The sequence below is a fragment of the Poecile atricapillus genome, chromosome 6 (genome assembly GCF_030490865.1).
Source record: "Poecile atricapillus isolate bPoeAtr1 chromosome 6, bPoeAtr1.hap1, whole genome shotgun sequence".
Classification (NCBI taxonomy): domain Eukaryota; kingdom Metazoa; phylum Chordata; class Aves; order Passeriformes; family Paridae; genus Poecile; species Poecile atricapillus.
This window is the reverse complement of record NC_081254.1, coordinates 9,349,347-9,364,333: the sequence shown is the minus strand read 5'-3', so window position 1 is coordinate 9,364,333 and position 14,987 is coordinate 9,349,347. Positions and strand designations below refer to the sequence as shown.

Genomic DNA, 14,987 nt, shown 5'->3' with positions numbered 1-14,987 from the left:
TTACAAACCACATGAATCAGTTCTATTGTCAGGGTCTTTGCAGATATAAACTGTATCAGCTATGAATATTTAGTCAGAGTTCCTTATAAGCAGATAATCTTAAGAGCAAACTTACTCATGACCCAATTCACAGATAATTCCACAATGAAAAATAGTTAGATTTTTTTAAGGATATATCCATTTTATGACCATTTGTGGAAAAAAATATTTCCTGACTACCTATTAAGACTGCTATTTATTGCACCCATTCATCTCCTTTCCTGGAACTCTTTGATTTCCATAATTTCGCATGTTCTTTCACGATTCTTGACCACTTATTTTTTCTCCACCCTTACCCTCCCCAACTGCAATTGTTTCTATAGGATCTGTTCCCTCTTTCCAGACCTCTGCTACACTCTCTCACTGTGCCTCCTTCCCTTAGATGCTGTTCTTTAAAAGTCTAACTATTTTTGAATACATGCAGACTTGCTTTAGGGACATGACATGACAGGAGACACCAGAAGCCAGGGGTTTTCAGTTCTGCAATAAAAACAGATTTGAGGAATTCCTCTCCTTCCTGAAGTCCCACTTCAAAATAAAGGCCTTCAAACACATGATAATTTATATTAAAAATTGGGATGGTATCAACCTGACTTCTTCTGCCTCATCTCTTACAGATCATTTGTGGCTACAAAGAGAGTGTACATAACAAAGTATGAGTGGGCATCACAAAGGCTTGGCTTCACCTCTTCCTCGTCCTGAAGGACACACACAATATGATGTGAGTCTTTGTTTTGTCCAGTACAGATCATCCAGGTTTGTTACACCTGGGCCATCTCCTCACCTTGGCTTTTGCCTCCACCTGGGCTCCGTTTTGTACCAGGTACCGGACGACCTCTGTCTGGCCAGCTCTGGCTGCCATGTGCAGTGCTGTCTCTCCTCTCTGCATACAGCAGCAAAAACAGAACAGAATTAAAAACACACTGCAGGAAGAACAAACACCAGCGTGTTTCATAAACACAGAAATACCGGCTACCCAGCTCAGAATGATCACTAGAAAACTCTGCTGTAATTGTCTGTAAGATGTAAGATTAAATCAATATTTGACCTGTCACTGTGTGCTGCAAAGCAATTTATTGCAGGGTCAATTTCCCAACTCAGTAGTGCCATTGTCATTATTTTTTGCTGAAAAGAGACACTGCAATTTTTATATTACTAGTATTATATTAGCAATGTTAAAATTATGTATTTTTAAATAGAGCTGAATTTAGTAAAAAAATGTATTTCAAATTTTGTATATTCAGGCATACATATATTTGGCTTTCCTTATGTGATGCCTTATGCCTCTACTATCATTTGTTATCTGACAAGCACTGAGGCAATTGAACAAGAAGGAAAAAGAAACTCATTACTGAGTACATTCATCTAAAGCTTCATGGACTTACTGAAAGACAAATCCAAGGAAACCAGAACAATACAGGAGAGAAAGTGGTTTCTACATTTTTGGGTATCAATATGTCTTTAGGTACAAACACCTGCTAATTAACAAAAGGTGTTGTATTTTTATATAATTTAATAGAATCATTAGGTGAATACTTTAACAAAATATTGTCTTCTAGCAGCACCTGTGTAAGGAAAGTGAAAAGGAGGCCGAACTGTTAAAGAGGATCAACAAGCTTCTGCTTCTCTTCCACTACCCAGCTTTCAAATACCCATTTAAGAATAAGTTCAGTTTTTACACATGCCCCGGGAGCCTTGGGGCACACAGCACACAGCCAGCAGAAGAGTGCACTCGGATGGCTGGATGGACACAGGCAATATGTCCCCACAATCTGCTGCAATCTGTTGAATTTTCCTTAAATGGCAGACCCCTGGGGTCTTGGGAAAAGAGTGCTCAACATTCAAGCACAGATCTCAAAAGTTACGTCTGAGAAGCTACAGTATGTTCTCATTCTTTACTTCAGAAAATCAAGAGATTAGGGCCTGCTTAGGGTCAGCCCCTTTGGAAATTTCCTCGACCTGCCAAGCATCTCCCAAGTAGGAGTCAGCAGGCTGCACTTCCCCATGACTCCAGGACGAGCCACAGGTGCTGTGGAGGTGGATGATGGACAGCAGAACTATGCACTTCATCCCAGTACTGCTCCCAGGTATTATCACTCATTCCCTGGTCCTGCCCTGCTGAAAGGAAACCTGTGACTCACCACATTGGTAGTGTTGGGGGATGCTCCATGATGCATTAGCTGCGATACAATATTTACATGTCCCATGAAGGCAGCAACATGGATTGGAGTTAGGCCCGACTGAAAAACAAACCAAAGCTCAATTTAAATACCTACTTCCACATGCCTTTACTAGAATGCCATGAGGAAAACATAACATTTTCTAAAGCAAGTAAACCCAGCTGCTTGCTCTTCTGAAAGGGTTTTATCTTCTTAAAATCATATACATGTGCTTAAATGAAAGGGAATTGGAGAAGAATTGGAAACACCTATGATTGTGGTTCATGAGCAAACATATAAATGTTCCAGGAATTCAGTAGTTCTTCATCAACAAAATCAACCATAGCTAAGCAAGATTAAGATTAGGCAATTGCTAAATACCATCTTGGAACAGGAAAAACATAAAGATAGAAGCATTCCTGGTACAAAGGCAAGGCTTTCTGAAACATTTGGCTTGTGCAAAAAAGATCACCATCATGAATCTGCACCACTGCCCTTACACAGGATATGGAAGCCCAGTTGGTGAGAAAGAGAGAGAGAGAGAAGAGAGAAAAAAAAAGGGACCAGTCATTCAGCAGGGCATGACCTCAAGGATTTTGCTTTAAAAATCCAATCAGTAGTTAATATTTCCCCATGTAGAATCACCCTAAAGCCTCCTCACAACTCCTTGTGCACAGCTGTACCAACGGTCAGCCAGAGGCTTCAGAAGGGCATTTTGCTATCAAGAGAAGGAGAAAGCTCAGTGGATCTCTGGAAATCCCCATGATTTAGGCAGCTTCCTCACAGATATACACAAGCCCCAGAGGTTAGAAGTGAGGAAAACACTTATTTTCCTTTCTCATGCAGAACATCAGCATGAACAGGAAGGCAGAATAACTTCCTGAGTGTGTTAATTCTTTTACCTGTTTCAAGCAATTTAGTAAATGATTTTAAAAACTTTGAAGTGCAAGTCTGAAGCTACATGAACTGTAGCCAGAGCAGACTCTTCGCTCTCAAGCAAGCCAGGAAGGGATCTGAATAGTTAGAACAGCCCTACGCACATTAAATCAAACTCTGTTTTGTGGAGCTGAATTATTTCCCATTGCACTCTGTTTAATCCATGGAATTCCCTGTCATTTTCTAGCATTCCACAGTGGTCACACATTCATATATGTGATTTTTCCTCCTCTCCTAATTTGGTACAATATACATACATGGAGATAAAAATTCCCATAGCTACTTAATTAATCTCAGAATTTTTCCAAGAACTGGGTGCAGACTATCTCATGCTGACTGAAGTGACTGCATATTGATTTCTGTCTAGATGATTTGTGATGTCTTATGATGGTGAGAGAATATAACTTCTTCATGGAAAGCCAAAACAAGTTCTGAATTAAACCACCTTTTAAACAGGACTTGAGTGAAACATAGTCTTCACCTCTATGTCTGCAACAGAGCAAATTTCATCCTCAGTGCCTTAAATTACAGGAAAAAAATTGGCAGAAATGGTAGATTTTAGAAAGTTTTTTTTGTTACATTTCACTTGTTATTCTCACTGTAATCCCAACATATATCAGATGTTTGTGACTCATTAGGGTAACTGACTTTATTGTTCAGTTTTATTATTTCATAATATCTAGTTGAAAATAATTATTGACTTTATTGGTCCATGATCTTTCAGAAATATTGAAATTCTAATCAATACAGTTACAATGAATTTTGTAGGAAAAGCAAAGACAAGCATAGAAAGACCATTTCTTACCTCAGTTACAGCTTGAATTGACGCACCGTGCTTTAGAAGAAGTTCCATTACTTTTATTCTGTTCTTCTTGCAGGCAATGTGAAGAGGTGTGAAACCATTCTGGAAATGAGAAAGAACACACTTTTTGATGCCTCATGCCATTCAAAAATAGAAATGAGTATGGAATTCACATAAAAGATTTTTCCATTTTAAAGGAACAACTCCCAAATTTATTTTGACATTACTACATTTTACATGTAATAGAAAGTAAAAATTTATAAGAAGCTAAAGATCTATTTCAATATCCAGTTTTAATTATTAAATATATTGCCTAGTCCAATAATTAATTTATTTTTTAAAAAAATCTCGATTCATGCAAAACTGTCAAACCCTTCTTTTTTGCTCACCATATTCACTTTTAACTGGCTGGGGTTTTCTGCTGGACTTTTTGGTGAATTTGGGGTGGCTATTTTTGGTTGGTTTTCTTTCAGCCTTTCAGAACTACTGGTAAAAAAAGCACTTTACCTTTTACAGGCTCTGGAATTTACATTTCTAACCTTCTAAACTACTTTTACTTTTTTTACTATTTTTTTTACTTGTTTGTTTTCCCCACTCATTACCTTTCAGCTTACTGCAATTACAAGTATTTCACCCCTTCCTTTAAAAAAGATGTGTGCAATGCAGTGAACATTTTAACTATCATCTTATTTAGTGTGAGATGATAACACAGAAAAACGGTAAATCAGGAAAATAGGCTGTCCAGAGTGCCCATGATTAGTATAGTAACATCAGAGCACTGAATGCTGATGCTACTCGGTACAAAAGAGCCTTTGCAGAACATTCTGAAAACAACTGGCAGAGCTGGTCCCTCAGATCTGGTCAAAACTGTCTTTTTTTACCTGCCATATAGTAAAGACTATTGTATGTTTTCATGATGTGAGGTCCATGTCATTGTCTGTTCCAGTGTAGCAGCTCTCACCCCTCTCTTTGGCAGTGCACAATGTCCAGGGTGAGCTCAGGTCTGTTTCATATATCATAATAGCATGCCCAAAGACACCTGAATACAGGTTTGATCTGACACAAAAAGCACAGGGGCTGAGAGAAGAAAATTTGTGGAGCCTGTACTGTCTTCAAGAGAGTCAATCCCACACGGCTTGTGAGGGTTTCAGGAGCTCACAGAACGTTTCAGGAGTTGAATGAGTTAGTATCAGGCTGTGAAACCAATCAACCCAATTCATGTCAGAATGTAAATTTGTTTGGAGCAGTTATTGAAGGACAAATCAAAGAGACATTTTAAACAGAATGGATTGCGATTGCAATTTGAACAAAAGGCATTAATGTATTCTGTTTGTATGCAGTTTAACTGCACTAATGTAATTTGCTGCTGAAGTTGTTTCTAACGTAGAAAGGCATATGACTCCATTGACACAGAATGTCACAAATACTCATTATATAACTCATTCCTACCTTTTATTGTTTCATATCACTGAGAATTAAAATTCCCTCAGTTTTAAACGTCATTATTTTGTCTGTATAAACACTTGGAAAACAAGGATTCTCTCCATACCAAAAACTACAGCAGTCATGTCTGCAGCTGTTTCATCTATTCATTATCATAAAAAGCTACGAGGAGGCAAAAGTGCTCTAGTTACACTAGAAATTCATAAATCACTGCTGACTGTCTGCAAGCAAAGGTTGTCTCTGATTGCAGGATACATCATTAAGACTTGGAACCTCTAGCATTTGTTCTTGGGCTGCGGCAATAACAGTAGCTCCTCTCTGTCAGCCATCAGTAGGCAGAAAATAACTCCCAATAAGTCTCAGTACAACTTTGCAGGACTGTTTAGCTGTGAACAGCGCCCTGCTGTGTATTCACTCACCAGTGCTTTGGCATTAGGGTTGGCTTTCTTGTCCAAGAGAACCTTGGCGACTTTGTAGTGGCCACAGTGGGCAGCAACATGCAGCGCAGTCAGGTAGTCATTGGTGACGTCGTCTACAGGCACATTGTGCTGAATCAGGAGCTGAACACAGTTTAGATGATCCCCTTGTGTTGCCATGTGCAACGGAGACAAACCATTCTGCCAACAGAGAGACCCAGCATGGATGGGTTAGAGGATGCTCAGAGAAGGGAAACTCCTCCGCGTTGTTCTTGTAGTGTTTGTTGTATGAAGAATTTTACAAGCCCAGAGAGCACCCAAAATAAACTTAACATGTTCAGTGTAAGGATGGAGGTTCTTACTCCAGAATCTGGAGCTTGTTTTGTTAGCGTTTGTAGGCAGCCCCACACTGAAAAACCATCATAACACACCAGCGATGCTCTAAATGTAGCTTCTTTCTGCCAGTATGGCTCAGACAAGCTGCTCAATTTACATGAGTTACATGAGGAACAGCACTTTGTGACTTTTAACACCCCAGACAGGGAATTTGCTGGTTTATAAAACTGAACTAAACTCGCTAAATGTGGCCTGTATAAACCAGGCATGACAGCACAGGTCAGAGCAATCACTCAGTGAACACTACAGCCTTCCTTCATCTCTGCACTTGTGTTTTCCTCAATTTGGCTTGTATACATGCTTACACCACATTACCCAACTCAGGAGACCACTCTTCCCAGTCCACAGTGGTAAAACACCAAAAGTTTCAACTGGGCTAAAAATCTCTGAAAAAAACCTTCATGCTGTGACCTACCAGCAGCAATGGTAAAGCTCCACCAGGAAACACCTGAGAGACTCATGTACCAGTGAATTGTTTCTTGCAGTGTTTAAAATAGTGAACAAGCTGCTAAAATATATTATATTTCCAGAGTAAAACCATGAGAGAAAATTCTCAAAAATTGAAAGGACTGTCACTATTTCATGATGAAAGATTAAAAATATATGCCAGAATCAAAGAGGATTTGTTAGCAGTGGTGCATAGCTCCTTCTTCCAGCTGTGGGGGTTTTTCAATTCTTCTAATGCCAAAATTAGTTTTGAGTGCAGAAGCTATTCTTTTAGCAGCACACGATAGTTTATAAGCTGTGACTGCCAGTACAGAGTGTCTGCATGGTGAAACACAAACCTTTGCTCACAGACGCAGTGCCCTCATGTGACCGCATCCAGCAAAGGCAAAGGAGCGAGGCAAAACCAGCCGAGATCTTGGGCTCGCTGAAACAGACCCATCCCTCACCCTTCCCGCGACCATGTGATAACAGCAATAACAACCACTTAAAAGAAAGGTAGAAATACGCAGTAAAACAATATTTTAAATCGAGAGGGAAGCAGGATGGTGAAAGCAAACAGGCGCATCCTGTCAGAACTGGAGAGCAGTTTACTTGCAATGCTGAGACACAAATATTCTTGGACACAGTAATATCTTTCAAGTAAGATTATCTCATGGGCATCTCACTTGTGATTTATGTTGGCTTGGATAAGCTTTTCTCCCATTCCCAAAGGCTACTACAGCAATTATCTGCATGGAAGCTTGATACTAGCAAGGCATTTTAAACGTTTCCACTGTCTTCTAATGTAGTTAACAGTAGAACAAAAAAATAAATTTCCCTTTGTCACCAAATCCTCCTGGTACCAGTTTATAACTGATGCTACTTTTCAGGTGAGAGCAAAAAAATCATGACACTTTAAACACCATCTTCCTGTAAGAAAGATCCTTTGAGTGAAAAGTGTCATTCTTCACAGTAACAGCCAATAAACCATGCTTATTAATGGAGTAAAAGATTGAAAAGTTGGTATGGGACTCCCTTATAGGAGAAACTTGTACAAGAAAGACTGACATGGATGAAAAAAACAGAGCCGATTTGAAAAACCAGCAAAATACTTGATAAAAAAATTAATGGACAAGAGAAGTGCAGCAACTAGCCAGACGTCACACAAGAGAAAAGCAAGAGACAAGACCGGATGCTAAAGAAGTTGATGAAGACAAAATAATTGGAAAACTGTCTTTTGTTATACCCTAAACAGAATTAGCTTAATTCTGCTGTAGTTGATGATACTCTATAACCTTACACAAGTCAGTTAATATTTCAGTGCCACATTCAAAATAAAAATATTACATGTTAGAGTGTTCTCCCAGCCCATAATCTTCTTGTGAGAGACAACCCAACAATGACCGTAAGAAGTGATCTAGTACTTTAGGATGAAGCCATTTTATAAATACTCTTACATTACTGTTTTTTTAAAGATTACCAAGAAAATATTAAAAGGGAAAGAAGTTTAAGATTAATCAAAGATATTGGCCATTAAGGACGATAAGGTCACAACATACCTTAAAACAACCAAATTAAAAAAAACTCAAAGCAAAACAGGACCATAGAGATGAAGCAAAGCATCAACTGTCTGACTAGGTAAACATAACATTACTGAGTTTATTCTGTAGCTGTGTCAAAGAGCTTTAATCTGGGAAAGTGCCATTAACTTTAGGGCAAGAAAAAAGAAAAAGAAAAAAGAAAAAGAGCCAAAGACGTCTGGAAAACCAGTAATTAAAAAAAAAAAGACGGACATTTATTGACAGGGACATAATTTCTTACACCCAAAATCACTGGCATGTTCTGGACTAGAATTCCCTTTTCATTTTGCCTGCAGGAAACCCCCATGTAATCCATTAGGTCACCACCTTCCCTGAAGATAAATCTAAGGTTCTTCCAGTGCAAAAAAGGGTCAGCATTTAACTAAACCATCTCTAGCAGGAAATAGCTATCAAACTGCAGACTGGTTATTATTGTGAAAGAGTTTTATATAACATGAGAGAACTTTGTGAAGTTCAAATTCTTTCAAAGATGTGTCCTATTTCCAATAATATATGACTTAATTTGAAGAGAATGGAGCCACTTATTTTTGCAAAGGACAGTACTGCAGTTTAGTGCCAAATAAATGAATTCATTTATGCCACTCAGAGGTACAGCTACTTCTTAGCTTACCTTCTGAAAATGGTAGAATTAACACATCAGAAGGAAATGCAGGAAGTTCTGCACTTTCTTCTGTTCACTTTTTAACATGTAACAGCTTTCCCTTTTCCAGTGGAGGCTCTTATTTTGCAGAAGTTGTTTACATAAGCCTCTGCAGATCAACATCCTGTCTGTCTCTCAGCCTAAGGCAAGTTCAAACCCACTATCCCATGTAATCTGCATGATTTTGTCTAGTGAACTCTGAGCCAGGCTGTGTGAGTCTGCTCAGGAAGAGCAACAAATTCAAAACTGACAGTCCTTGAACAGCAGCTTAAGCTTAGGGGTAACACCTGAAAATACAATATCCACACAACAAAAATGTAGTTCTTTAGGAGAGGTTTTCATTTATGATGGTGGAAATTAAATAAATAGGATGTATGTTTATGTGGGTGTTCTTTGGTTTGGTTTGCTGTCATGGGGGTTTTTGTTTGGTTGGGAGTTTTGTGGCTTTTGTTTAGTGATGGTTTGGGGTTTTTTTCCTCTTTAAGTAATAAAAAGGGCTGTCCAAGACGGTGAAAGAGCCTTTCTCCCTGGAATACAAGCTCTAGGCTCCAAGAGTGGCAGATGTTGCCCAAGGGGTTCCTAGACAGCCCCTTGTGCAACTTCCCTGCTCATGGAGTTTGCAAGCTAGGGCTGTGGGACTCCATGGAAATTCCACATGCAGAGGATGGGTGAAAACTGTCTGTCAGATTACCCATGACAGGTCTTGCCAGTGACTCACTTAGCAGGGAAAAGCTGGTGCCAACCTCCCCAAACAAATGCTAAATATACTCCAGTAAAGAGGAAAAAAAGGAGGGAGGAGAAAAGCAAGTATAGAAGGGTGCTGAGACAGAATAGGACAGGATGACAGAGAGAGAAAAGAAATAACATAATAGAAATGTTGCTGAAACCCATTGGTTACAGATTAAGGAAAAAAAACAACCATGTAGTGGAAGGTTATCTTTGGAAAGAACCTCAACAAACTGCACAGCCCAAATGTCATCCCTGAATGGGGAAGTCATGGATTGCAGTGGTGCAAAGCAGGCTTCTGCTCTGAGATTTGAAATCAGCAGTAACAGCACAGCAGAGACCACTGCCAGGAGAGTTCTGGCAAGTGCTTCCTTTAATGCCAGCCCTTGGGTCTAAAGCAATCTGTGCACCCTGGTGCACGTGATTTGAAATTATCAGGAAGAATTTTGCATAATAAACTGTAGAGAGACAGAAAATGGAGAAACTGACAATCAGGCTAAGTCCTTAGGAAATACAAGCTGTCTCTGCAAAGGGACATTGCTCTATTTTTATCTCTTGTCTCTTCTCTAGCCTTAGGGTAAATTGGTACAAGCTGAAGATTTATTGTAATCACTGTGTATTTATTCCAGGATAGACACAGAGATCTTCAGCTACTGAAATTCCAAGGGATACAGTGACCACACAAGCCTTTTTGGCTGGCACAGATATATTTTCTTGTATATCTTAAATATATATATTTAACACATTTTACATATGCAGACGTGCTCTACATACGGCATTCACTTTGGAGAGCTCCCACACAGTTACTTTAAATAACTAAGAAACAGGAAAGTTATTGCCAAGCCCTTAAACATATGAGACATACAGAATTACATTTTAAAAAAAAATGCACAAGGATTATCCCACCAGGAAAAGAGAAGCAATTACCTTGGTTTTGGAAAGAATAGGGGCACCACGATCCAGCAGCATTTCTACAACTTGTTCATGGCCACTTCTTGCTCCACAGTGGAGGGGGGTCAGCCCATCCTGTGGGATACAGAGTTATAACTGATTAGTGTCAGACATGCTAAAATCTTGCATACTTTGTAGAGATCGGTGATGTCCTAGGAGACTCATTAATTCCTGCAAGGTGCTGCTCTTTTGTAAATGAACACTTGAACCTGTTTGTTCAAACCAACAGAGCACATTCTGGCCCTGATTCTCCTAACATGTAAATAGTCATATCACATTGATGCTCATGCAATGGGCTTCTTCCAGGCCCTCATTGTACATGTAAGAAAAAGATGAGATTTGCACTTCAGGTACTTTTTGCCTGCATGTCTCTGAGAAAACTGGGTCTCTCGTTTGTCAATATGCATCAGGGTCAGTGGACAGCTAGTTAGACTGAGAGGAAAAAAAAAATCCTCCACAGACTTTTTTATTACACTGATTTTGACAAGTGTACAAGCAGACAAAAAAACCATCTTAATCCCAGGTGACAGAAGTATGTTGGATTAACTTCTGTCTCATTGTGCAGACTGTGCTTATTTGACCTCTAGCTGAATGACTGGCTTAGAGTCTAGGCATACTGTCCATACCTCTCTTAGAATAGTTTGATTAATAATAGTCAACATCCTATTGCTTGTTGCAAATAATGATGCCATAGTTTTCAGAAACTTTGATTTTCCATTTACAAATCACAAAGGAAGGGCTTTTCTCTGGTGTCTTCCACTACTCTTAAAACACATACATTGTATTGTCCAGAATACATATGTCACATCACTTTTTTATAAGGGATTATCTAAAATTCCTTCTCACAGATGCACTCCCCCTCCATTTCTGTATGATAGCAAATATTATTAAGGTACCTCTTTAGTCATACTTTTCATGTGCAATTATAATATTCTTCCTTGGTAATTCCTAAACCACACTCTACTGGATATCAGCTTAAGCCCTGCAAAGTGTAGAGGGCAGCGAGGGAGAGGGAAGAGGTGGTTCAGAGAGCCTTACATTCTCCTGCTTCTAAATTTTTGCCTGTTCCTGATAAACCTATGAAAGATGTTAGAAATTGTAATGATAAACTTCTCCTGTTACAGTCATTTAAAATTTGTATGATTCTCATTGTGCACGTTCTTGCATTTAAAGTAAGGCATATATTTTTGACATAGATTAAGAAAATATTTTGGTTCAGACTTAACTCAGGGAGTAGTTTTTTCCCACCAGGTGACTGCAGCTTGGCCCACAATGTTCTTACTGACACCTCTAAAGTAAATTCTATTGTAATTTCTATTTCTTTCTGCTATTTCAGTCTGTAAAGTACAAAAGTGCATCTTGTTAAAATGATACTACACAAATTCCAGATGTATTGCTCAAAACGCTTCAGTAAAGACAAAGAGAAAAGATACCAAAACCCACAAATTACACATTTTTCAGCTGAGTTGCAAATGTTTTGCCATAGCTTCACAAGTGTTTAAAATGGGTAATGCATATTTCTTACACCAGTAGTTTCCACAGGTGAGGGCATATCATGTACTGAGAAGACACAAACATTTGATATGAAAATATCACCTATAAAAAAAGAAAACTTGGATGGGAAGGAAAATCAAACCCAGCACGGCTAGGTAACTACAGACCTGTAGGCAAGAGCTGAAGATCATCATGTACAATAAACTGTTCACTCTTTTTACTTCCTATAATTATCACATTCTGCAGGTATATCAAAGATAGATACTAAAGGAGATGAGGCACCAAAGTTAGAGACCATTTTCCAGATTTGATGTCTCTGTTGGACATGAAGCGATTCACACAGACGCAGCTCAAAGCGTGATGAAAGGGGAAGGTTTATTCTGTCCTTTCAGTATTTATAGGTTTTCGACCACGACCAGGGATTGGTCTGTGACTGCACTGGCCGTGAGAGACGTCTATCAAAAGACATATCTTTAATGGAATGTATAAACACCTATGTTTATAGTTACTTTCCTGGGAAAGTGGCTAGAACTGGTGAGAACAATACCGAAAGGCCTGATTCTCAGGGCAACAATTTAATACCTCCCCAAGTAATTTCACCAACATACCATGGTTCGTACATACCATGCTCACAGAGGATGAGACACATTTGATCAGCTTCCAGTACCAGTCTAGACCCTTCCAGTGCTCCCAAAGCACAGCACCCCATCACTCTGTGGGCATTTCTGGCTGACAAGGTTTCTGTGGCTCAGGAGGAGCAGGCAGTCATAACTGGCCACCTGAACCTCATTCTGGGCCACACAGCAGTCACTACCACCAGATGCATCACATGTGACAGCATGACAATGCATGTCGGTGCTTGTCAGGACAGTTGATCTATAGTTATTGCTCACATGATGTCAGGTCTCCACTGCAAAGAGAAAATATGCTCCAAGACAGATAATTTAGCTGCACAGATTTTTTTATTTTTTTTGGTAGCTTCAAAAGACACTATTCACTGATTAAGTTAATTGCTACATGACACTCAGAGCAGGTAAAGAAATGTGCAAAGGCAATCTGAAATGCAGATCACAAAGACTTCTTTTTTAAAAAGAGATTCTGAGATTAAAACAGACTGCTCTGAAGAGCTCAGCAAGACTTACTTCACTGACTTTGTCAGGAGATTTTCTAGTTGCTTATTTACTGTTCACATAGACTATACTATGTGAAGTATAAAATATATTACATGTATTAGGAAGCAAACTTGACTTAATATAATAGTCTGCAATAGCTCAGAAAAACCATAACAAATGATTATGACAATAATCTGCAGATTAAGGACTCCATAAGTATGCACTGACACAAGAAATCATATCAGCTGTATTATCTATCCTTCCAGAGAGCCTGAGAGCAGCTTCAGCAAAGCCAAGAGGACAATAGGAGGAGTTATGATTAGGAACAAGCTTCCCCATTAGCTTTGCACACACATTTCTGGGGCTGCTGCCTGCTTTAGTTTTCATTTCAAATGAGACCTAAGCATTGTTTCTGGTCCCTGTTGACACTCAGGTACCTGTGTAGCTCCCTGATCTTGTTACACTGGAGTCAAAACTGTCCTGAGACTGAGCCTTCCTGCTGCAGTGTATTTCCTCACCACCAGACGTGGCTTTAAGGGACCCCTGAGCAGCGTGGGGTCAGCACAGAGCAGCCTCCTCCTTGTACTCCCCAGCTACCTCCTCCCTGTCAGTGCTCACCCAGGATTCCCCTTGCATCATGGCATCCTCTGGGCTCCCAAAGCCACAGTAGCCTCAGTACCACAGCTCTCACATCAGGGAGCATCAGCTTCTAAACCAGTCTAAGAGTGATGAAACCAAGCACAATACCCAGTAAAAACTTAAATGTGATGTAAATATTCAGCAAGAGCTTGTCAGAGTTCGAGCCAACTCCTGGAGCCTGTCCACAGCCTTGGCAGGAGCACCAGGCACTCCTGTCCCCTGAGCCAGAGGTAACAGCACACATTCCCAGGGGAGCAATTACTGCTGCCTCCAGGGTTTATCTGCCCAGTGCTGCTGACTGGCTCTCCATGCACACACAGCCTAGCAGGGCTCTATCCCACAGCCTCTCTGTGCTCCAGGTCTCCTGAATTCTTCACTCCCTGCCACTACTGCAAACTGCCCCTTCTGGGCAATAGGGCAACAAACAACGTTTGCTCTCTCTGCTCATACAAAGCACACTTAGAGTGCCAAGGCAGTGCTACTGTAGTTATTTAATATTTTAATACATGTGTTTTTTCTGGAGCAGCTTATGCATGATCTGATGCATCTTCAAAGAGCATATCCCACATGTTTTTATGCACATATGAGTGCTGGATGTGTTATTTAGATGTAAAATCAGTAGAATGAAGATTATAAGCACCTACTGTTAATCCAGGCTAAAACTTGCTTGCTGCCTGCTTCAGACACAAATTCACTTTGGCATATACAGTATTAGACAGCCAAAGCAAATCAAGCTAATTTAATCAACCTCTCTAATTAAATTTTACTTTTTAAAGTCTTTTCTGGAAGACAGAAAAAACATAATTAGGGCAACATTCAGTAAACATGTTACATGAGGCATTAACAGGCCTTTTCCCAGAATCTTAGCTAAAAATCAGAATGATTAAAGCTGCCCTGGCAGCACATAATTCTTGAGGGGTACCCTTAAGAGTTCAGCACCCAGCCACAAATACCAGCTGCTAGACATCTCACACACAAAAAAGACAGCAGAGGGAAGATGAACAGCTGGTTAAAATAAACAATGCAACATAGTGTGAACTGAAATGAAAAAAAAAAAAAAAAAAGGCATATCTGAGTCTCAAAATAGTTTAAACATAATTTTGGGGATGTGTTTCACATGTTCTCTCAACTCCCAACTACAGTGTGGAGGTGTATAAGAGTATAATGGTGCTCATCAAATCCCAGTCCTAATGAATCTAGAGAAAGT

General features: G+C 39.6%; 1 protein-coding gene across 17 annotated transcripts in view; it reads right to left on the bottom strand.

Annotated features, from left to right (window-relative positions):
• ANK3 (ankyrin 3) overlaps nt 1-14,987 on the bottom strand; it is a 291,521-nt gene that overhangs the window by 102,154 nt on the left and 174,380 nt on the right. For all 17 annotated transcript variants that reach the window (XM_058842005.1, XM_058842004.1, XM_058841986.1 and 14 more), the window contains exons 9-13: nt 10,512-10,610; nt 5,799-5,996; nt 3,940-4,038; nt 2,181-2,279; nt 824-922 (exon numbers count right to left, since the gene is read on the bottom strand). In XM_058842005.1, coding sequence (XP_058697988.1) covers nt 824-922; nt 2,181-2,279; nt 3,940-4,038; nt 5,799-5,996; nt 10,512-10,610 — 594 coding nt within the window. The remainder of the gene's footprint in view (nt 1-823; nt 923-2,180; nt 2,280-3,939; nt 4,039-5,798; nt 5,997-10,511; nt 10,611-14,987) is intronic.